The sequence below is a fragment of the Nerophis lumbriciformis genome, linkage group LG26 (assembly GCF_033978685.3).
Source record: "Nerophis lumbriciformis linkage group LG26, RoL_Nlum_v2.1, whole genome shotgun sequence".
In the NCBI taxonomy this organism is placed as follows: domain Eukaryota; kingdom Metazoa; phylum Chordata; class Actinopteri; order Syngnathiformes; family Syngnathidae; genus Nerophis; species Nerophis lumbriciformis.
In genome coordinates, this window is record NC_084573.2 from 40,720,196 (window position 1) to 40,743,075 (window position 22,880).

The following is a 22,880-nucleotide window of genomic DNA, read 5'->3' on the forward strand; positions in this document are numbered from 1 at the left end:
AATAATAGCCCATGTATATGTAGATACATTAGTTATTATTTTAATTTTAAATCTTCTCAAACAGCCTGCCCTACACTTTACCCCCCGCGTCGCTGCTGCTCAGCCTTGCCCTGCACTGACTTTCTTTCTGTCTCCTCTACTCTCATAACTTGATGTGTTGAGATCATGTGTGTTTGTTTTCATGTCAACATTAGCCGTTAGCTTGGAGAATGAATGGAGAACGGATGCCAATGGCATGAAACATATCCCCGCGACGGGAGGAGAATCACTCGCGGCATTGGGGCAAGCAGAGCAGAGAGCGAGAGCGTTGTCGTTCACTGACTGATTCATGTCGTTAATCCAAGGTGAAAGAATCGTTCGCTCAGTCCCTCCCCCCGCCCCCATGATGAGGAGCTGGCTGCGACGTCACAGAATGCGCCAGTTCCACTCATACCGGCATGGTCGCTGAACTGAGAAAGGAACGAATCAGTTCATGAAGTGATTCGGTTCAGTACGTTCACTCAAAAGATTCGTTCGTTCGAACGAATCGTTCGCGAACGACACAACATTAGGATAAAGCAAGATGGCGTCTGACGGTGAAGACGTTATTGCAGTCGTCACAGTTCAGTGTTCTTAATCTGTGCGTCCATGTACACATATATGTCCTTTATTACACTCTATTAAATAGAGTCATAATAACTGTTTGCATCCGGTTATATTAGTCTGAGCGCACTTTGATGCTTCTCGAGCTAGCTTAGCGTGCTAGTTAGCTTAGCTTGTTAGCTGCTAACAAAGAGAGATGAAAACACATCGCTAAGCAGAGATCAAGTGTGAGTGTAAAGTGTTGTGATTGTGTGAAAATGTGCGAAAGAACCATAGCAGAGTACGAGGAGGAACTTTGTCCAACAAAAGAGGAGAAGGAGCGACAACATGAAAAACATCAAGTTGTGTTACACACAACAGGTTTGTTTACTTCTTACTCTCGCATCTTTACTAACTTTATATTTATTATTAACACTATTCCTAAATATATTGTCTATAGGAAGATGAATTGTCATGTGAGGATGATGCACTGATTGTTTTATGTTGTTCATAAAAACGAGACAGTTTCAGACACACAATATTTATGAGAGGTTGATGTTCCTCTCAGTTTGTAACAATGTGTATCAACATGTTTACACAAAACTCACACAGTCACCGGGGGAATATTCCAGAGAGCAGGTTAAGTGCAAAGTCCTCAGTATGTAAAGCTCGAGAGTTTTACCTCCAAAAATAAGAGAGGTAAGACAAAGTCAGTCAGTTACCATGGTAACTGACGCTGTAAACCTAGCCTGCTAGCTGACAGGTTTGACAAGTTATATATGTGTGTAAAAGCTATACTGACCTGTTATTTCCTTCATATTGGTGCAGCCATTAACCTACTACAACACCTACTACATCCACCTACTCAGTGGCCTAGTGGTTAGAGTGTCTGCCCTGAGATCGGTAGGTTGTGAGTTCAAACCCCGACCCAGTCATACCAAAGACTATAAAAATGGGACCCATTACTTCCCTACTTGGCACTCAGCATCAAGGGTTGGAATTGGGGGTTAAATCACCATAAAAATGATTCCTGGGCGCGGCCACCTCTGCTGCTCACTGCTCACCTCCCAGGGGGTAACCAAGGGTGATGGGTCAAATGCAGAAAATAATCTCGCCTTACCTAGTGTGTGTGTGACAATCATTGGTACTTTAACTTTTTAATGTGGCAGTGATTGTGGAAAAAACAAAGCCTGATCTAAAGATGACATCTTGATCTCATACCATCTCAAACCAATTGGCCGTTCATTATTAAGTAAAATGTCTTATCAATCAATCAATCAATCAATGTTTATTTACACAGCCCTAAATTACAAGTGTCTCAAAGGGCTGCACAAGCCACAACGACATCCTCGGTACAGAGCCCACATAAGGGCAAGGAAAAACTCACCCCAGTGGGACGTCGATGTGAATGACTATGAGAAACCTTGGAGAGGACCGCATATGTGGGTTGTTTATAGTCGCTTAAATGTGTCTTTAACCAAGCAACACTATGTTTTATCCAGTTACTCGATTAATCGAAAACATTTCCAGTAGAACACTTGATTAATAAAATGTTCAATAGCTACAGCCCTATATTTCATGTACAATTTAATATTTAGCATGAAGGAGTTAAAATGTGTTTTGTTTGTGTCCTGTAGACATCCATCAGCTGATTGGACACCAAGAAGAATGTCTCCCTCATCTGCAGGGGGACAGTTTCACTTTAGAGGATACACAACCCTCACACTTTAAAGGGTACGAGGAGGATCCACAGCCCTCTTATTTTAAAGAGGAAGAGGGTCCTGTAGGGCAGGAGGAGGCTGATCTCAGCAAGTTTCCACTGACTGTTGTCTCTGTGAAGACTGAAGAGCATGAAGACAAAGCACCTGAGTCCTCACAGCTTCATCACAGTCCAAGTAAGCACAACATCCACATATCATCTCATACAATGTTTGTGACACATGTTCATCCGGGGGCCACATTTATGACTAAAGATGGAGATATACTTGCTTTTTAAAAATGAATGCTCATCAATCATCAACAGTGTAATTGCTGGGGTGTAACCATGTGACCTAGAGGCCGTCCTCCTTACCTCACGTGGTCAAATGAAGGCAAACATTCAATATGGCTACTGTTTATTTACCCACAGCAGCACACATGTCAGCATATTTCAAAGGTTTAGTGGTGAAGATTAGGGATGTATACCAAGTACCATTTTTTTAGTACTGGTTCCTGATTATGTCGTCCATGAGGACCGTGAAGATTCTGGACTAACGACACAACTATTTGTATTTTTAATTCCAGCTGACAGACGTAACTATGACACGTTGTCACATGGAGTTCAGCTGCCGCTGCTACACATTAACATCAGCTTTGAATAATGACAAATAAGGAAGCAACAACACGCAAAAGTTTGATGTGTGTGTTATTGACAAGAAGATGACATAACTGCATTTAACCTTGCACTGCACACATAGTTGACTTCTTTAAGACTTCAAATAAACAGCTGTTGATAAAAGACTTCCCTGCTCTGAGATGTTACACAACATCATGTTGGAGGTGTTCAACCTCTTGTGCTAATAGGAATGCTCGTTAAAATGCCTTTTTTACACTTTTTTATTTCCACAAATGACATGTAGTACCGATAAGAGTACCGATAAATACTGGTATCGATAAGAAATATTGATTAGGGTATCATATCGATACATTTTTTTACGATTTACATCCCTACTGATGATACAAGCCAGATATCTTTTGAAAAAATATATTCAACGTTTATTTGGAATTATTTACTTATCTGCTGTCCAGCAATGTCTCAATCAATCTAGATTATTAGTACTAATTAGCTAAGTTTTCTTGTCTTTCTAAAGCGCCGTCGTGGTAAAGTTGTCCGAGTGCAAACTATTTGTGACTGATAAAACTTTCGGCGAATCAAAATTTAAGAAATTGTACCGGAAAGTTCATTACTTTGAAGACGGCCAATAAAAACGCAATCAGAATCAGAAAGACTTTAATAATCTCAGAGGGGAAATTAAGATTTTCCGCACAATCCCATTCAAGAGCAGACAAACATTACAGGGAGACAGAACAGGATCGCTGACGGGTCTGCCAACTTCCGGTGCCGCTTACAAAAAAGGTGAGAAACAGGTAAATGCTGGGGAGGGAGGTGGAGGGGTGAGAAAAAAAAAAACAGTCTAAGCCTGGGCCCCTGGAGAGGCCAAAGAGAAAAAAAAAAACCTCATGTCCATAGCACACAGAAACATGTGTGTAGGTGAAACATCAAAGAACACAAAGGACATTAAAGACATTAAAAGAGCAGAGCTGATGCAACCAGCTACTTCTACACACAGCCACAAAAGTCAAACAACAAAAATTCAAAACAAAACATGTACACTGTGGTGACCTCTGTGGTGTTCCACGTCATCGTCTGCTGGGGTGGGGGGAACATGGCCAGAGACAGGAGCAGACCCAACAAAGCAACGAAGAGAACCAACTCCACCCTCGGCCGCCCACCAACTCTCGGCCAGTGTCCAGTCCGCACGGATGAGCGAGGATACGTCCAAGGAGACCGAGGTGTCCGATACCTGCTCATTCAGCCAAGACACTGTGAAGCTTGTCCATCCCGGCTCTCAGCGCCAGCTCCGCAGTCCTGTCTCTTCATCCGCATCTCCTCCTGTCTCTCCAAACGGACTCTGGTGTGGCAGAGACCCAGCAGCTGGTCTCCATCGCCAAAAGGCTCCCAGGAGGCAGATCCAGAAGTTCACAAAAAAAGCACCGCAGAAGTCACCAAAGTGCCAGCCCTTGTCACACAGTCCCAAAGGGTCCCCAACCAAAAGGCAACAAAAACCCTGCATGAAAACAAGAAGGAAACATCCGGAACACAAAAGGATGACACAAGAGCACAGAGCTCCTGACACCAGCAGCCACTACAGCGGCGCCATCTTGGGGAGAAAAAAAAACGGGGATGGAAATTTGAGCCGGTTATCTTCTCCAAGTCACGACACTGACATTGTCTTTGTGACTCCCGCTGACGTGCCGGTCCTCAAGTGACGGCGTGATAAGAGCGCAACGTCACAATAAACAAAACAAAACACCAGCAGAAAGCAATAATCGATTAAAAAAACAAGCAAACAGGAGTTTTGACCCGGAGAAGGCAGGTCGGTTACAAAAACTAAAAACTCTGCATCACAGGGACGCGCGGACTTACGGAAATGCACGTCCTTTTTCATTTCAATGCGTAAAAAGACATAAAAAGTGTGTTAACGCCAACACTGGTTATTAATGTGACTATCAGACAGCAGTCATTTGCATTAGACAATATTCAAATATAGGTGGTAGTGTTGCAACCATACCAATATTTTGGTACCGCTACTAAAATTATTTTGGTACTTTTCTTAATATAGGGGACCACAAAAATTGCAATATTGGCTTTATTTTAACAAAAAAACTTAGTGTACATGAAACATATGTTTATTATTGTCATTTAGTCCTTAAATAAAATGTTGAACATACTAGACAACTTGTCTTTTAGTAGTAAGTAAACTCCTAATTAGTCTGCTGACGTATGCAGTAACATATTGTGTCATTTATACACCTATTATTTTGTACACTTTATTAAGGACAAGTGGTAGAAAATGAATGATTCATTTACTGTTAATATCTGCTTACTTTCTCTTTTAACATGTTCTGTCTACACTTCTGTTCAAATGTAATAATCACTTATTCTTCTCTTCTTTGATACTTTACATTAGTTTTTGGATGATACCACAAATTAGGGTATTAATTCGATACCAAGTAGTTACAGGATCATACATTGGTCATATTCAAAGTTCTCATGTCTCCAGGGACATATTTTCTGAGTTTATAAACATAATATACATTTTTTTTAAACGAAAGATGTTGTGATGCCAAAAAATATTGACGTAATCATAGTAGTATCGACTAGATATGTGGCGTTTGTTTACATTTTGATGCCGGTGAGCAACGGTGTGTAGTGAAGCATGTTTAGCTATTCCTCGTCCTGCAGTGATAATGGTACGTGTAAGAAACGTACTTTATTTGTCACCATGGAGGCGAGGATTAGTGATTTAGAAGTAGCTAAAACACTGCCGACGGCGGATGGACATTAGCGGCTAGCTAGCTAGCCATGTTGTAAAGCATCTCTTCCTGAGGGTGTTTCAGTGTTATAACTTCACTTTTGTTGTTAGTTTTTAAGCCAAAATGCGTCCGTTCTCCCTTTTCTGTCTACACACTGTGTCTGCTTGTAAGTACTCCGTGATTGTGTGCCGCCGAACATGCTCGTCTGCTCATAAACCAGCAATGTCACCACGTGACTTCGACGCGGGAGGGGGGGAGGGGTGCGGGCCGGTACGTTTCAAAGACGGTATAGTACCGAAAATGATTCATTAGTATTGCGGTACTATACTAATACCGGTATACCGTACAACCCTAATAGGTGGTATGGCACACTTATAATTAAAATAACAAAATAATGTTGGTTTTCATCAGATATGTTCTAGTATTGTATATGTGGATGGGGGCCCTGCTTTGGAAATAATGTGTACCCCTTTCAGAGATCACGTTTAGTTCCACTTCAAACATTCACATGTTGCACAATGAGATGAGTGCTGTAGCACAAGCGTGGGATAACATGAACAGTTGTGGAACTTTCTAACGAACATAGTGGAAAGTATTTTGAGAAAAATGAAATGACACAGATAATGCTTTCTCCTTTTCCTGTTTACTCGAGAGAGAAAAACGGAATCTCGTTGGAAGCGCGATTTATGAGCAGACACCGTTTGGGTATAACAAAATGGTGTCTGCCAATGTAGTTTACAATGTCACTACGTCAGTAGTTGTCAAACTTTTTTCACCAAGTACCATCTCAGAAAATACTTGGATCTCCAAGTACCACCATCATGAACAGCATTAAAATACAGTAGCATAGTAGGCCTTAATTATTCATTAAAAACAAGGAGGACACTTTATTTAACAAGTATATTTAATATTTTAACCACTGTAATATTACACACAGTTTGAACAGTAACATTGTGTTTGAATATAGGAAAATAAAACACCGTACTTGAATAATAAAATAATATTTGGCATACCACTAGTGGTACACTTACATCAGTTTTATGTGTATGTACATATATACATATACTGTATATGTGTGTTTATATGTCAGGGTTTCCCGCAGCGTTTTGTTGTTAAGGCGGCCGCCTTAACAACAAAGAGCCACCGCCTAAACTAAAGTCTTAACAAGCTGCTACACTTCGTACTGCCTCTGCCTCTGTCAGTACGTCTCTGCAGCACCCAGCATTGTCCCACCCACAGAACCATCTGACTGGTTACACGCAGAGCGGTAACAGCCAATCAGCAGTGCGTATTCAGAGCGCATGTAAATAAATGATAAATGGGTTGTACTTGTATAGCGCTTTTCTACCTTCAAGGTACTCAAAGCGCTTTGACACTACTTCCACATTTACCCATTCACACACACATTCACACACTGATGGAGGGAGCTGCCATGCAAGGCGCTACCAGCACCCATCAGGAGCAAGGGTGAAGTGTCTTGCTCAGGACACAACGGACATGACGAGGTTGGTAGTAGGTGGGGATTGAACCAGGGACCCTCGGGTCGTGCACGGCCACTCTTCCACTGCGCCACGCCGTCAGTGCTCACGGCACAGGCAGAGAGGAGGGACGGTGGGGTGAGCAGATAGGTGTTTAGCAGGTGAGCGTAAGGCAGTGGACTCTCCCCAAATTATAATAAACACCTCCCAGTCAACTACTAGTAACATCACTATGAGCCCGTTGACGTTCTAGAAACATAAGCAGCAGCTCAGCTCGCTCGCAGTCCTTGATGTGAAGGCTAATTAGCTTTTAGCGTAACGTTAGCTCACTGTGCGGTGTGTGTGTGTGTGTGTGTGTGTGTGTGTGTGTGTGTGTGTGTGTGTGTGTGTGTGTGTGTGTGTGTGTGTGTGTGTGTGTGTGTGTGTGTGTGTGTGCGTGTGTGTGTGTGTTACAGACAGCAAAGCCCTGTCTGTCTGAGAGAAAGACAAGCATTATTGACCTACAGTTAACAACTAAGTTATTTCACTTGACCTTTTTCTGTGTTGATTGAGCTGTGTTGAAGCAGCAAAATAGGAAATTATGTTAAATGAAAAGTTTCTGTTTCTGATAGTTGATATAATAATGTAACTGCATCATAAAGCCTACATGAACTCCATGGTGTTCAGGGATGAATAGTCTCTCCTATTGCTATTGTACTATTTTTTTCAGCTATAATTACATTAATCATTTTTTAACGTAGCAGCCTAGTTTTGAATGGCAGGGTCCCTGCTATCACACGTTGATAAAAAAATAAAACATTTACATAATAAAAACCGACTACAGGCTTCCAAATGCTGTAATAAATTAAGCATAATGAGTTGAGCATATGTCAGCATGTGGCGCCACTTTAAACTCTTTTTTTTAATTGTCAAACGCTTACTTACAGTAAGTCATTAAATTTACTTATTAAGTCATTATTTTGACTTAGTAAGTCATTATTTTGACTTAATAAATTAGTAAGTCAAAATATTGACTTACTAAGTCATAATAATGACATACTTAGTATCTCAGGTAACTAGGACTGTTCTGTGTATTGTTTTTACTTTACGGAAGAAGAGATATATATATAGTATATCGGCATTCAGCATATGGAGCGGAAAACGCAACCAAAAATTGTAGGCTTCCTGACGCGACAAAGCCGGCCTACTTCACCACAGTCTGTAGTCTATTGCCGCCCCAGGCTGTGGTGGCAGCGATGAGATGGAAACTTGATGGCGACAGGCTGAGTTCCTTACACCTTCCCCCTGGAGAGACACCACCTTAACTAACACATTTTCTGGGTGAAACACTGTGTATATGTGTGTGTATCAGGGATATAACGGTAAATGATAAACCGCGGTAACATTCTGGACATTGGGTACTACCGTTTCATTTTTAATTATGGAAAACCCTCATTTAGTAATGCATTTTAGGCGACATTGTTCACTTCCTGGAAATGCAGCGGCGGCGCACCTCTGAAGATGGCGCATGTGCACTAGCGCTGTTTGTTAAAGTTAATGTACCAATGGTTGTCACACACACACTAGTTGTGGCGAAATTATTCTCTGCTTAGAGCAGGGGTGGTCAGTTAATTTTTACCGGGGCCGCATGAGCAACCCGAGCACTGCTGGACGGCCACATCGACAATATTTCAATTACATTTTGCTCAATATTATTTTTGATGTACCGGAAGATAAAAAATAATACAAATAATAATAATAATAATTTCATTTAACCTAACTTAACTTTATACAAAAGCAGATTGCTTTCGATGGTTTTATTTAAACTCTTAATCCTTAAATATTTATATTAGGCTATGTGAAATTTAAATAAGAAAACAAAAACAATCATTGTGTCACTGCAATTTATTATTAACTTGTTCACACTTTAACTTTGTTCCACAAACAAGGAAAAACAACAAACCACTTAACAAGTTTATAGAAATACTGCAATACGACAAACAAAAGTCCAACATATTTCCCCGTCAGAATTGTCCAACAATCTGTTGTCACACCTGCCAGCTTGTCAGTCCTAACATGTCCAAACACGCATTTACCTCTGTGACCAAGTCATTACCTGTGGTTGTCCCTTTAATTGACTTCATGGCTGCCAGCTCCTCCGTGATTTGAAAGTCTGCAGTTATCCCACGTAAGAAGGTGAGCAGCTGGGCGGTGTCACGTACATCGCAGCTCTCATTCAAAGCCAGCGAAAAACAGTCAAAGTTGGCCGTTCTGTTCTTCAGCTGAAGCTCCAAGTTTCCAGCGATGGTCTCAACCCGCCTCGTTACAGTGCGTCGGGAGAGTGACACGTTCTCAAATGCGCCCCTCTTCTCCGGGGCAATACAGCGCAACAGAGTCTAATAAGCACTCCTTAATAAACTCGCCGTCAGAAAACGCCTTACTTTTTTTGGCTGTTTTGTGAGGAATGACGAAACTTGTCCTGACGGCTGCATCTCTGGGGGTGTGAAATTTGGCAAAAAATACTTGTTGGGTTTGCAGTTTTACCATCAACGCATCAGCCACCCTTGTGCGCTCTTCATCAGACAGATTCCGGTATTTTTCCTGGTGCTTGGTGGTGTAGTGGCGATTCAAATGATATTCTTTAAACACAGCAACCTGTGTACCACAAATTAAGCACACGGCTTTACCTTTCATTTCTGTGAAGAAATACTTGTCCATGTCTTGTTGAAAACACGCCATTCCTCATCAACTTTTCTTTTTTTTAGCGTGAGCTGACATCTCGGGGATAACCGGGCATCACTTGTCGCTGTGCACCTTCACTCACAGGTTACACACGGACATACGTCCATAAATAACACTTAAAAAAAAAAGCAGTACAGTTGTATTGCACGCACGACATAGATGTTTTTTATTTTATTTATTTTGTACCGGTAATTTGTGATTGCCGCTGTTTACATTCACTCACAATCATGCACGCGCATACGTCCACACGGAAGTAATACAAATAACGCTTTTCAAAACAAAAGCAGCACCGTTGTATTGCACACTCGACATAGATACTTTTTAAAATTAATTTTGTAATTTATGATTGGCCTCATGCGGGCCGGACAGGGACGCACAAAAGTCCGGATGTCGCCCACGGGCCGCAAAATGCCCAGGTCTGCCCTAAAGGGACACAGGGACACATTTTTCTTAGATATGTATCTGGTGTGCACCAGATAGTTTCTGGTGCGCACCAGAAAGCATTGGATGCGTGCGCATGGTTTGAGGTGTGTGTGAAAATGGCAGTTCAGGAGTTAATTGGGCTGTATTTCCAACTAGGACATTCCCCTTGTCCCTTTAGGGGTGTTGTGGCAAAATGTGAATGCCTGCCAAAAACGTATTTCCTTCGCGGGGGCGCGCAGAGCTCGCTGAACCTGCATTTTTGTGTTGGTGTGTCCACAGCGGATTACTAGGTGTGAGACAAACACTTTATCTTCCTGGTTATTGTATCGCTACGTATTTGACATTATTTAAGACTTTATCGTGCCCGGAGAAGGACAGTTAGCCTCTTCTGTGGTGTTGATGAGATTTAAAGGAGTGTTGTTAGTCCCATGGTGATGTGATAAAACCTCTTTCTTGTTTGGAAGATACACACAATTGTAACTGTTATTTCTTCCTGCACATAATAAATATGTACAACGTGTTTGGATGTATTCATTTATGTAAAATTGTCGTTAAATGTAATATTGCCTGACAAAAAGTGATTTGACGTAATATTTTGATATTTACACACGCGTATTTGACTAGAATACCCTTATGAGCATTACATATATCAACGTCTAGTACCTACTGTACTGTTTACTTGTTGAAATACCCTTTTTAGAACAAATATCTACCCAAATGGCCACTTTGCTGCTGCCAAAAATGTATTTCAAGTAATATTTTGATATTGACACATCTTATCTCTGCATATTTTACTACAATACTCTTATGGGCATTACATATATATAAATCAAGTACCTACTGTACTGTTTACTTGTAGAAATACTCTTTTTGAAGCAAATATCTGCCCATATAATTTATATGTGTATATATAATATAACATATGTAATATACATATTATGTATAAGCATGTATATATATATATTATATGTATTATATATTAATGTAACTTGTTCTTAAAAATAATAGTTATTTTGTATGTCAAATTGAGTGTTTGTGTGTATATATGTATACTGTATATATGTATGTATGTGTGTGCGTGTATGTATGTATATATATATATATATATATATATATATATATATATATATATATATATATATATATATATATATATAACTCAAAGACCTTTATGAAAAGTACAAGTCGAGGACCCAAAGAGGCAACAAGGGTCCCCCTTCCAATGGGCTCACCACTCATGGGAGGGGAACATAGAGGTTGGTTGCAGTGGGAGCTGGGCGGCAGCCGAAGGCAGGGCACTTGGCGGTCTGATCCTTGGCTACATAAGCTAGCTCTTGGGATGTGGAACGTCACCTCGCTGGGAGGGAAGGAGCCTAAGCTGGTGCGCAAGGTGGAGAAGTTCCGGCTAGATATAGCCGGACTCACTTCGACGCACAGCAAGGGCTCTGGAAGCAGTTCTCTCGAGAGGGGCTGGACTGTTTTCCAATCTGGCGTTGCAAGCAATGAGAGGCGACGGGCTGGGGTGGCAATTCTTGTTGCCCCCCCGGCTCAAAGCCTGCACGTTGGACTTTAACCCAGTAGACGAGAGGGTAGCTTCCCTCCGCCTTCGGGTGGGTGGGCGGTTCCTGACTGTTGTTTGTGCTTACGCACCAAATAGCAGCTCAGAGTACCCACTCTTTTTGGATTCCCTTGAGGGAGTACTGGAGAGTGCTCCCTCGGGTGGTTCCCTTAATACCTTGGATTTATATAGCGCTTTTCTAAGTACCCAAAGTCGCTTTACATGTAGAACCCATCATTCATTCACACCTGGTGGTGGTAAGCTACTTTCATAGCCACAGCTGCCCTGGGGTAGACTGACGGAAGCATGGGTGCAATTTGCGCCAACGGCCCCTCCGACCACCACCTATAATTCATTCACCGGTGTGAGTGGCACCGGGGGAAAAGGGTGAAGTGTCCCGCCCAAGGACACAACGGCAGCGTTTTTTGGATGGTAAGAGGCGGGGAGCGAACCTGCAACCCTTAGGTTTCTGGCACGGTTGCTCTACCCACTACGCCATGCCGCCCCTTGTTCTGCTGGGGGACTTCAACGCTCATGTTGGCAACAACAGTGAAACCTGGAGAGGCGTGTTTGGGAAGAATGACCGCCCGGATCTGAACCCAAGTGGTGCTTTGTAATTTGACTTTTGTGCTCGTCACAGATTGTCCATAACAAACACCATGTTCAAACATAAGGGTGTCCATATGTGCACTTGGCTCCAGGACACCCTAGGCCGCAGTTCCATTATTGACTTTGACATGAGGCCGCGTATTTGCGGCCTCATGTTTTGGACACTCGGGTGAAGAGAGGGGCAGAGCTTTCTAGCGATCACCACCTGGTGGTGAGCTGGCTCCGATGGTGGGGGAGGATGCCGGACGGACCTGGCAGGCCCAAACGCATTGTGAGGGTCTGCTGGGAACGTCTGGCAGAGTCTCCTGTCAGAGAGAGTTTCAATTCCCACCTCCGAAAGAACTTTGAACATGTCACGAGGGAGGCTGTCGAGGCGGATGATTGGAGCTGTGGCCGCGGTTGGTGCCTGTTGTGGCGTTAATCCTAGAACCCGCTGATGTACACCAGCAGTGAGGGATGCCGTCAAGCTGAATAAAGAGTCCTATCGGGTCCTTTTGGCTCATAGAACTCCAGAGGCAGCGGACAGGTACTGACAGGCCAAGCGAAGTGCAGCTTCAGCGGTCGCGGAGGCAAAGACTCGGACATTGGAGGTGTTTGGGGAAGCCATGGAAAACAACTTCCTGGCGGCTTCGAAGCGATTCTGGACCACCATCCGCTGCCTCAGGGGGGGGAAAGCAGTGCAATATCAACACCGTGTATGGTGAGGATGGTGTGCTGCTGACCTCTACTGCGGCTGTTGTGGATCGGTGGAGGGAATACTTAGAAGACCTCCTCAATCCCACCAACACATCTTCATATGAGGAAGCAGTGCCTGGGGAATCTGTGGTGGGCTCTCCCATTTCTGGGGCTGAAGTTGCCGAGGTCGTTAAAAAGCTCCTCGGTGGCTGCGCTTGGGAATCATTTGGTGATTTAACCCCCAACCCTTGATGCTGAGTGCCAAGTAAGGAAGCGATGGGTCCCATTTTTATAGTCTTTGGTATGACTCGGCCGGGCTTTGAACTCACGACTTTCCAGTCTCAGGGCAGACACTCTAACCACAAGGCCACTGAGCAGGTCAATGGTTAATGCATCCTCTATAGAAAATAAACCTTCGCAAAAGTTAGCTAACAATTGAGTCATTGCTCTATTCTGCCTATAAAGTGCTCTAAATAACATCCTAAAACCCCCTTCAACATTTTAAATAGACGCTGTAAGTATATATGTAATGTAGTAACATTCTTAATAACATGTCATTGTGGAGAGGCGGGGCTTTTTTAATAACTTAATAATCCTCGTGAACTGTATAAGAGGGCGCCTGCCCTCTTATACAGTTCACGAGGATTATTAAATTGTGCCCACCTGAGCGCTCCACGCTCCGGTGTGCCCTGCCTCTCTGTTGGGCTGCCGGCCCCGCCTCTCCACAGTCATATTTACATAACTTGCTCATTTTAAGCATACAATGTCTGCTCTCACTGGGATGCCGACTGATGGGATGTTCATATCTTCCCGTTTAGATGAAGGATGAATCCTCGTAAAGGGTTAAAAAAGGGTGGGTGCAAAAGAGCGTATTTTCGTGTCTTTCTTGCCATCTCCAGGTCTAAGTTGGATGTCAAAGTTGACCAAGTTCTCGGTTTTGTCCACAACCTTCACCATATAAGTGAGAAGCATGATTTATAATCTAGAATGATCTTTCACCATCTTAGAGGCCAGAAAGCAGCTCAGTATGTCAATATAGCAACATAAGCTAGTTACTTCTGTGATCAATGCGCCGCTAAAAGTAGGTCCTTAACGTTAGCGCTTATAATAACAATATTGCTAATACTTGGTTATTATTCAGGTCACAAAATGTAAATGGAGTATTGTTGGCAGTTTTTGGATGGTTATTTGGAGGACTTTGTGGGTCTAATAGAGGAGCTCCCATTGACTCCAATGTTAGATGATTTTTGCTCACATTTATTTCCTAATTAGAATTCATAAAATTTAAAAACATATGTGTTACATAAGGATTGTGAATGATAGGCGACATTTTTAAAGAAAGTGCAGTTTCCTTTGAATTTGTCAGATAAGTAAACAGTCCTTCAAATTAAAGATGAAAAACAATTGATGTTGTTTATAGATATTATCCACAATGAAGTTACAGTAAAACTAAGCACACAAGGGAAAGTACATTCATATACACATGAAGTACACATATGTCTAAGAATCATGTTAACCACCAAAATATTGTCTCGTTCTCCTAAAGCCAATATCGAGTATCCTTTGGTGAGCTGACCGTATCGTCACACCCTTAGTTGAAAGCACACCAACCCCATGACATGACACTTCCACGTGATGTAGAACAGTAGTACCACATTTTAAACATACACACACATCTGAAGAATATAAAAAATAAATATATTTGGTGGGCCTAACAAAATGACTCGGCGAACCAATGTTTGGTATGGGCGATATGACTTCAAATCTATATCCTAATAACAATATATGTCACCATATATCATTTGGTATATGAATGATAATAGAAGAAATTCAAAGCGGGTTACAAAAGCTCTTAATTTGGCATCTGACTAATTGTATTATTTTGTCGAAGCAATTATTATTAATGTACTTGTTTATTTACTGTTAATATCTCGTTACTTTGTTTGAGAAAATAATACGGGAAATGATGTAATATTTTACTGCATATTTCAGCAACTAAATTAGGAGCCTGTGTAGCCTGTTTTAAAATGGTTCTATTAGTAATTCTATATGAAATAATATATCGCAAAATCAATTTTAAACCATATCGTCCTGTCGTCCTGGTTTGTTTTTCTTTTCCTGTGAATTCCTGAGATTTCAAGACAATTCAAACGATAACTTGTTTTTCCAAAGTGCATGTAAAAGTACTGAATGCATTGTGTGACTGAGCAGAGATGGTGTGTTTGTCTTGCAGACGTCTGTGAAGAACATCTTCACCCTGAGCAACAGAAGTGGAGCTTCACGATGGAGCCACAGCCCTCCCACATTAAGAAGGAAGAGGATTACCCACTGATCCCCCAATTTAAAAAGGAAGAGGAGGCCCCACTGACACCCCATTTTAAAGAGGAAGAGGAAGACCCACTGATCCCTCACATTAAAGAGGAAGAGGAGGAACACAGCATCAGTCAGCAGGGAGAGCATGTTGAAGGACTGGAGGAGGTTGATGTCACCAAGATGCCAGTGACTGGTGTCCCTGTGAAGAGTGAAGATGATGAGGTCAAAGGTGAGAGTGAACAAAAGTGGAGCTTCAGGATGCGGACGGAGGAGCCACAGCCCTCCCACATTAAGAATGAAGCGGAATACCCACTGACACCCCATTTTAAAGAGGAAGAGGAGGACCCACTGAGCCCTCACATTAAAGAGGAAGAGGAGGAACACAGCATCAGTCAGCAGGGAGAGCATGTTGAAGGACTGGAGGAGGTTGATGTCACCAAGATGCCAGTGACTGGTGTCCCTGTGAAGAGTGAAGATGATGAGGTCAAAGGTGAGAGAGAGGCGGAGCCTCCAAGCAGCAGCTCAACTCAACACATGACAACAGAAGCTGATGGAGACCACTGTGGAGGATCACAAGCAGACAAGCTCTTAGCTCCACTATCAGATAGTGAGGACACAACGTCACACTCTCCTGACACTGATGATGAACACTCTAAAGATGATGCAACATGTCACACTGACAACACACACTTCACATGTTCTCACTGTGACAAAACTTTTAAATATCCTAGTAATTTCAAAAGACACATGAGAACACACACTGGAGAAAAACCTTTTTCATGTTCAATATGCGGTAAAAATTTTACTCAAAGGTACATTTTGAAAATACACATGAGAAAACACACTGGAGAAAAACCTTTTTCATGTTCAATCTGTAGTAAAGATTTTACTGAAAGGTACCATTTCAAAGCACACATGAGAAGACACACTGGAGAATTATTTTTATGTTCAATCTGCGGGAAAGGTTTTGTAAAAAGTCAGTGTTTAAAAGAACACATGAGAAGACACACTGGAGAAAAACCTTTTTCCTGCTTAGAATGTGGTAAAGCTTTTGTACGAAGAAGCCCTTTAAAAGTACACATGAGAATACACACTGGAGAAAAACCTTTTTCCTGCTCAGAATGTGGTAAAAGTTTTGTAATAAATAAAAATTTAAAAGTACACATGAGAACACACACTGGAGAAAAACCTTTTCCATGTTCAATCTGCGGTAAAGGTTTTGCTCGAAGGCAACATTTCAAAACACACATGAGCATACACACCGGAGAAAAACCTTTTTCCTGCTCAGAATGTGGTAAAAGTTTTGGACGAAAGCAAAGCTTAAAAGAACACATGAGAATACACACCGGAGAAAAACATTTTTCATGTTCAATCTGTAGTAAAGATTTTACTGAAAGGTACCATTTCAAAGCACACATGAGAAGACACACTGGAGAAAAACCTTTTTCCTGCTTAGAATGTGGTAAAGCTTTTGTACGAAGAAGCCCTTTAAAAGAACACATGAGAATACACACTGGAGAAAAACCTTTTTCCTGCTCAGAATGTGGTAAAAGTTTTGTAATAAATCAAAATTTAAAAGTACACATGAGAACACACACTGGAGAAAAACCTTTTCCATGTTCAATCTGCGGTAAAGGTTTTGCTCGAAAGCAATATTTCAAAATACACATGAGCATACACACGGGAGAAAAACCTTTTTCCTGCTCAGAATGTGGTAAAAGTTTTGGAAGAAATCAAAGCTTAAAAGAACACATGAGAATACACACCGGAGAAAAACCTTTTTCCTGCTCAGAATGTGGTAAAAGTTTTGGAAGAAATCAAAGCTTAAAAGAACACATGAGAATACACACCGGAGAAAAACATTTTTCCTGCTCAGAATGTGGTAAAAGTTTTCTAAAAAGTGAAAGTTTCAAAGTACACATGAGAACACACACTGGTGAAAAACCTTTTTCATGTTCAATCTGCGGTAAAGATTTTACTCAAAGGCACCAATTAAAAGTACACATGAGAACGCACTCTGGTGAAAAACCATACCCCTGTTCAAGCTGCAACAAAAGCTTTCGTCACCTAAACGCTCTTACAGTACACATGAGAAAACACACAGGACAGAAAGTGTTGAGTTGCAGTGTGTGTGGTGAAAGATTCTCTTATAAGTACCAGTGTAAGAAACACAAGTGTGCTGGTGAGAACAGCAGCAGCAAATGAAGATGCAGGATTTGAAATAAACTGTCAAAACTGAACTTTGACCTTCTAACAACATCAGCACATAGATGCTAACATTTATAGATTAGATATTTTAGATTATTGCTTTTTTCAGTCAAGTACATGTTTTAATATACATTGTGTATTTTTATTTAACAATGAACACAACACTTGGTCTGTAAAGGTGAGAATAAACAAGACAAAACATGTTACAATTACATTTTATGTGTATAGAGATATTTAGAAATCATTTTCAATTATTAATGATGTTATAAATGAACTCCTTTATATGATGTACATATTTGTTTTACATGTGTTCATACCTTTGCTTTTGAGTACTCATAAATCCCTCTTAGTTCATATTTACTGGTTCACATCTGAAACATCTTCTGGACCACTTCTGGAAGCATATTATTATTTACTTTATACATCATTTGAGCAGTTGTCTTTTATACAAGATCATTTACTTTTAAAATGTGTGACTTTATGAATCATTGGTTGGGTCTCAATAATCCATTATTTTAACTATCTTTTTTTACTCTCTTTTGTAATATGAATATTGTTTTATATGTATGTCCCTTTGTGTAATATGTAGATTAGAGAAAATGGCAACATTATATGTGGAAGGTTATGAACGATAGTTTTGTTTTTAATAATCTACATTTCTAATTAAAAAACTACACGTGACAATTGTTTTTTTAAAGTTGTTTTTCCCCCCCCTTTTTTAGAATCCCTCAAACATGATCAATTTCAGAAAACATGGGAAAGTTTGGAACGTTAGGGAAAAGTCAATAATGTACATCATCCCACAGAGCTTTACTGTACATCCATCCATTTTTTCTACCACTTGTCCCTTTCATTTTATGTATAGCCTTTAATCACAAACTTGTCCGCCAAAGGGTGTTGCGTTTTGGAGAAACTCCTTCTGTCAGAGTGCTGTTCAACACAGTAAAGAGGAACCCAAGGATGCGCAGGACTCTGAGTAAAACGCTTCTTTTACTGCAGAAATCTACTCACAAAAACAATCCAAACAGGAGGTAACAAAAAGTGACGGTGCGAAAAAGAGAAGACAAAATGTGCATCATGGAAAAAAAAAAGAAGAAGCTACCGTATTTTCCGCACTATAAGGCGCACCCAAAAACCACAAATTTTCTCAAAAGCTGACAGTGCGCCTTATAACCCGGTGCGCTTTATATATGGATAAATATTAAGATTCATTTTCATAAAGTTTCGGTCTCGCAACTTCGGTAAACAGCCGCCATCTTTTTTCCCGGTAGAACAGGAAGCGCTTCTTCTTCTACGCAAGCAACCGCCAAGGTAAGCACCCGCCCCCATAGAACAGGAAGCGCTTCTTCTTCTACTGTAAGCAACCACCCGCCCGCGTAGAAGAAGAAAAAGCGCGCGGATATTACCGTTTCATTTCCTTTGTGTGTTTACATCTGTAAAGACCACAAAATGGCTCCTACTAAGCGACAGGTATCCGGTTCATGAAAAGACGCAATCTCTCCATCCGCACACGGATTACTATTTCACAGCAACTGATATTCCTGTGTACCGCACTGTGGATACAACGGGAGCACGTACGGTGAATATTCGCACCACAGGGAATGAGAAGTCATCCTTCACTGTGGTTCTAGCTTGCCATGCTAATGGCCAGAAACTTCCACCCATGGTGATATTCAAAAGGAAGACCTTGCCAAAAGAGACCTTTCCAGCCGGCGTCATCATAAAAGCTAACTCGAAGGGATGGATGAAGAAAAGATGAGCGAGTGGTTAAGGTAAGTTTAAGTTTACGCGAAGAGGCCGGGTGGCTTTTTTCACGCAGCTCTGTCCATGTTGATATACGATTCCATGCGCGCCCACATCACGCTGGTTTTAATATATTATTAAAGTTTGACTGACCTATCTGACTGTTTTTTTGACATTCCTTTAGCGCAGTTAGATGCGGCTTACAACACGGGGCGTCTTATAGGTGGACAAAGTTTTGAAATATGCCGTTCATTGAAGGCGCGGCTTATAACCCAGGGCGCCTTATGGTGCGGAAAATACGGTACTTATATACAAAAATAAACTCAACTTGGTTTGGAGTTACAAGACGTGCACACTACAAAACAACACCAATAAGGATGGCACTGGGAATGGCCAAGGTAGCAAAATACTCAAAGCATAGAATCAACTGGCGTGGAGTGGAATCGCCGAGTGCCATCCAGCTGTCAAGGTGCTGCTGAAGTAGCATTAGGGTCAATTGGAAGCAGCTGTGCACGTCCCACAACTCTGCCCACAGGGACAACACAGGAACTCTAGGAGGAAGGAGAAATGTAAGAACAAGGTCAACTGCACCAAAAGAAGTTACTTGTTTCTCTCGCGAGATCTGACAACACTGCGCGCAAACCAAAAACGGCGAGGATAAAGCAAGATGGCGTCTGATGGTGAAGACGTTATTGCAGTCATCACAGTTCAGTGTTCTTAATCTGTGCGTCCATGTACACATATATGTCCTTTATTACACTCTATTAAATAGAGTAAACATCGTTAATAACTGTTTCATCCGGTTGTATTAGTTTGAGCGCAAGAAAAATCAAGTTGTGTTACTCAGAACATGTTTGTTTACTTCTTACTCTCACATGTTTACTAACTTTATATTTATTATTAACACTATTCTTGAATATATTGTCTATAGGAAGATGAATTGTCATGTGAGGATGATGCACTGATTGTTTTATGTTGTTCATAAAAACGAGACAGTTTCAGACACACAATATTTATGAGAGGTTGATGTTCCTCTCAGTTTGTAACAATGTGTATCAACATGTTTACACAAAACTCACACAGTCACCGGGGGAATATTCCAGAGCGCAGGTTAAGTGCAAAGTCCTGAGTATGTAAAATGAAGTGCATTAATTCACTCATATCATGTTCTACACTTGGTGAATGTTCATATTCATCTGGGAGAAAGCACACCATCAGGTTTGAGTAAACAGTGCTATTTCAGTTTGAGCACATGAGAAGATAAGGCCCCTTAGTTTGATATTCGCAGGTGAATTGGATCACTTCTCGTAGGAAAAGAGGCCCTAATTGGGACTTCGGAATGCAAAAGTGACAACCATATCCTTGAAAAGAGACTACCTGTCTAGCTCAAAGGCCAACCTTTAAGTTAAGACTTAAAGCAGTTGTTTTCCAGACACTTACACACCAACATCTTCTTTCGTGGTCAGGTGGTGCTGTTTAGCTTTAGCGCACACCCAGACAGTGAAAGAAGGAATATATAAAAGGATGGTTTGGCTTCTCCGGAAGAGGAGTCCTCCATATTTGACCTGACCTCCTCCCAGGAACTGCAGTCCTGTGTAAATGACGCTCGCTGGTAATAAAGCAACTTTTGCTTCAGTAAAGCGTCTCCGACATTTCTTTTGATCCAGCCGCACTGCCGTGTCGCCCTTCTGTCCGGACGACCATGACAAGACCACAAATACACTTCAAAAGCTCCAGAGTTTTACCTCCAAAAATAGAGAGGTAAGACAAAGTCAGAGTCAGGTGCATAAAACACTGAAAGGGATTGGCGCGGTTGGGAGAGTGGCCGTGACAGCAACCTGAGGGTTCCTGGTTCGATCCCCACCTTTTACCAACCTCGTTGTGTCCTTGGGCAAGACACTTCACCCTTGCTCCTGATGAGTCGTGGTTATTGTCATCAGTGTGTGAATGTGTGTGTGAATGGGTGAATGTGGAAATAGCATCAAAGCCCTCTGAGTACCTTGAAGGTAGAAAAGCGCTACACAAGTATAACCCATTTACCATTGTTCCTATAACCCCTTTGTTCAAATGTTTGTTCCACTTGGCATCTTGTGTGACTCGCACCATGCACAGCCTTCCTTGTCACATATTGTTCCTTTTCCCGCTATCCATCCACTAATTCAAACTGATCCAGTGAAGATTATTTTTACTTACAAAAATCAAAGAACCAGGATACTTGGGAAACAAAATAAAAGGTAGCCTATATAAAAGGACATATATGTGCACATGTATGCACTGATTAAAAATACAGAACTATAATGCCCACGTTAAGACTTTTCTTTCTTCTTCCAGCAGACTAGTAGAAGATCTTAGGTGTATTGCTTCCCTCCACAGGTTCTTAACGTGATTTCCTCCTTCTGTCCTATGGCCCACACTACATTCTACAGTCCAGTAGGTGGCAGTATGAACCTTTCAAGTCATGGCTGCAAACTGCCAGTAAGAAGAAGAAGTAATAGAGCTGGTTGCTTGTTTCTCTCGCGAGATCTGACAACATGTTTAAATAGAACAATTGACAGGTTGACAACATCCAAACAAACCAAGGCATCTCCAATACATCTCAACATTACACACATCCTCCAGGCTGACTTAGTCTAGATAATGAGGTAAGCTGGAAACTACATGTAAGTCATATAAAGAAAACATTTTAAAAAATTGACTGCGATAGTAAATAGAATAAAATACATACCCACAAATATTAACTACATTTATTGTACCCAATTTTAGTTGAAGCATACATTGTTTATTGCATAAAAGTCTGGGGACATACATACAAAACAATCACACAACAATATTCATATTACACAAGAGAGTAATAAAGACAATTAATAGAATGGATTATAGAGACCCAACAAATGATTCATAAAGTCACACATTTTAAAATTGTATAAAATACAACTGCTCAAATGGTGTATAAAGTAAATAATAATATGCTTCCAGAAGTGGTCCAGAAGATGTTTCAGATGTGAACCAGTAAATATGAACTAAGAGGGATTTATGAGTACTCAAAAGCAAAGGTATGAACAAATGCAAAACAAATATGTATATCATATAAAGGAGTTCATCTGTGGAACCATCTACAATTAGAAAATAAAATATGTAACTCTTCATTATTTAAAAAACATGTATAAAACACTATTATGAATAAGTATAAAAGTTAATTATGAATATCTACACATAAAATGTTTACTGCATGTAACATATTTTATGTACTGTTTATTCTCACTTTTTCTGTCAAATTGTTCTGTTCATTTTAAAGTACACAAACCCTAACCCTAACCAGCGAAAAGGTATATTATAAACAGAGGTCACAACCTCAGAACTATATATATTATCACCATAACCCTTGTCAAATGTTTTTTTTATTTTCAACAATTTTACACATCCATCAGGTTGAACAAAACATGTCAAGGAAAGAAAATAAAAGCAAATACAAAGAGTATTCAAAATAATAAAAAAATATGATACAATTTTAAAAA

General features: G+C 40.9%; 1 protein-coding gene across 2 annotated transcripts; it reads left to right on the forward strand.

Moving 5' to 3' along the window:
* Nucleotides 1-547: 547 nt before the first annotated feature.
* On the forward strand, nt 548-18,576 carry LOC133623620 (uncharacterized). Of its 2 annotated transcripts, XM_061986848.2 has the most exons (3): nt 548-942; nt 2,199-2,456; nt 15,335-18,576. In XM_061986848.2, the coding sequence occupies exons 1-3, from the start codon at nt 840-842 to the stop codon at nt 17,617-17,619; spliced, it is 2,646 nt and encodes an 881-aa protein (XP_061842832.1). In that variant the 5' UTR covers nt 548-839; the 3' UTR covers nt 17,620-18,576. The 2 variants fall into 2 exon arrangements, with proteins under 2 accessions (XP_061842832.1, XP_061842833.1); XM_061986849.2 differs by lacking the exon at nt 2,199-2,456.
* Nucleotides 18,577-22,880: the final 4,304 nt, after the last annotated feature.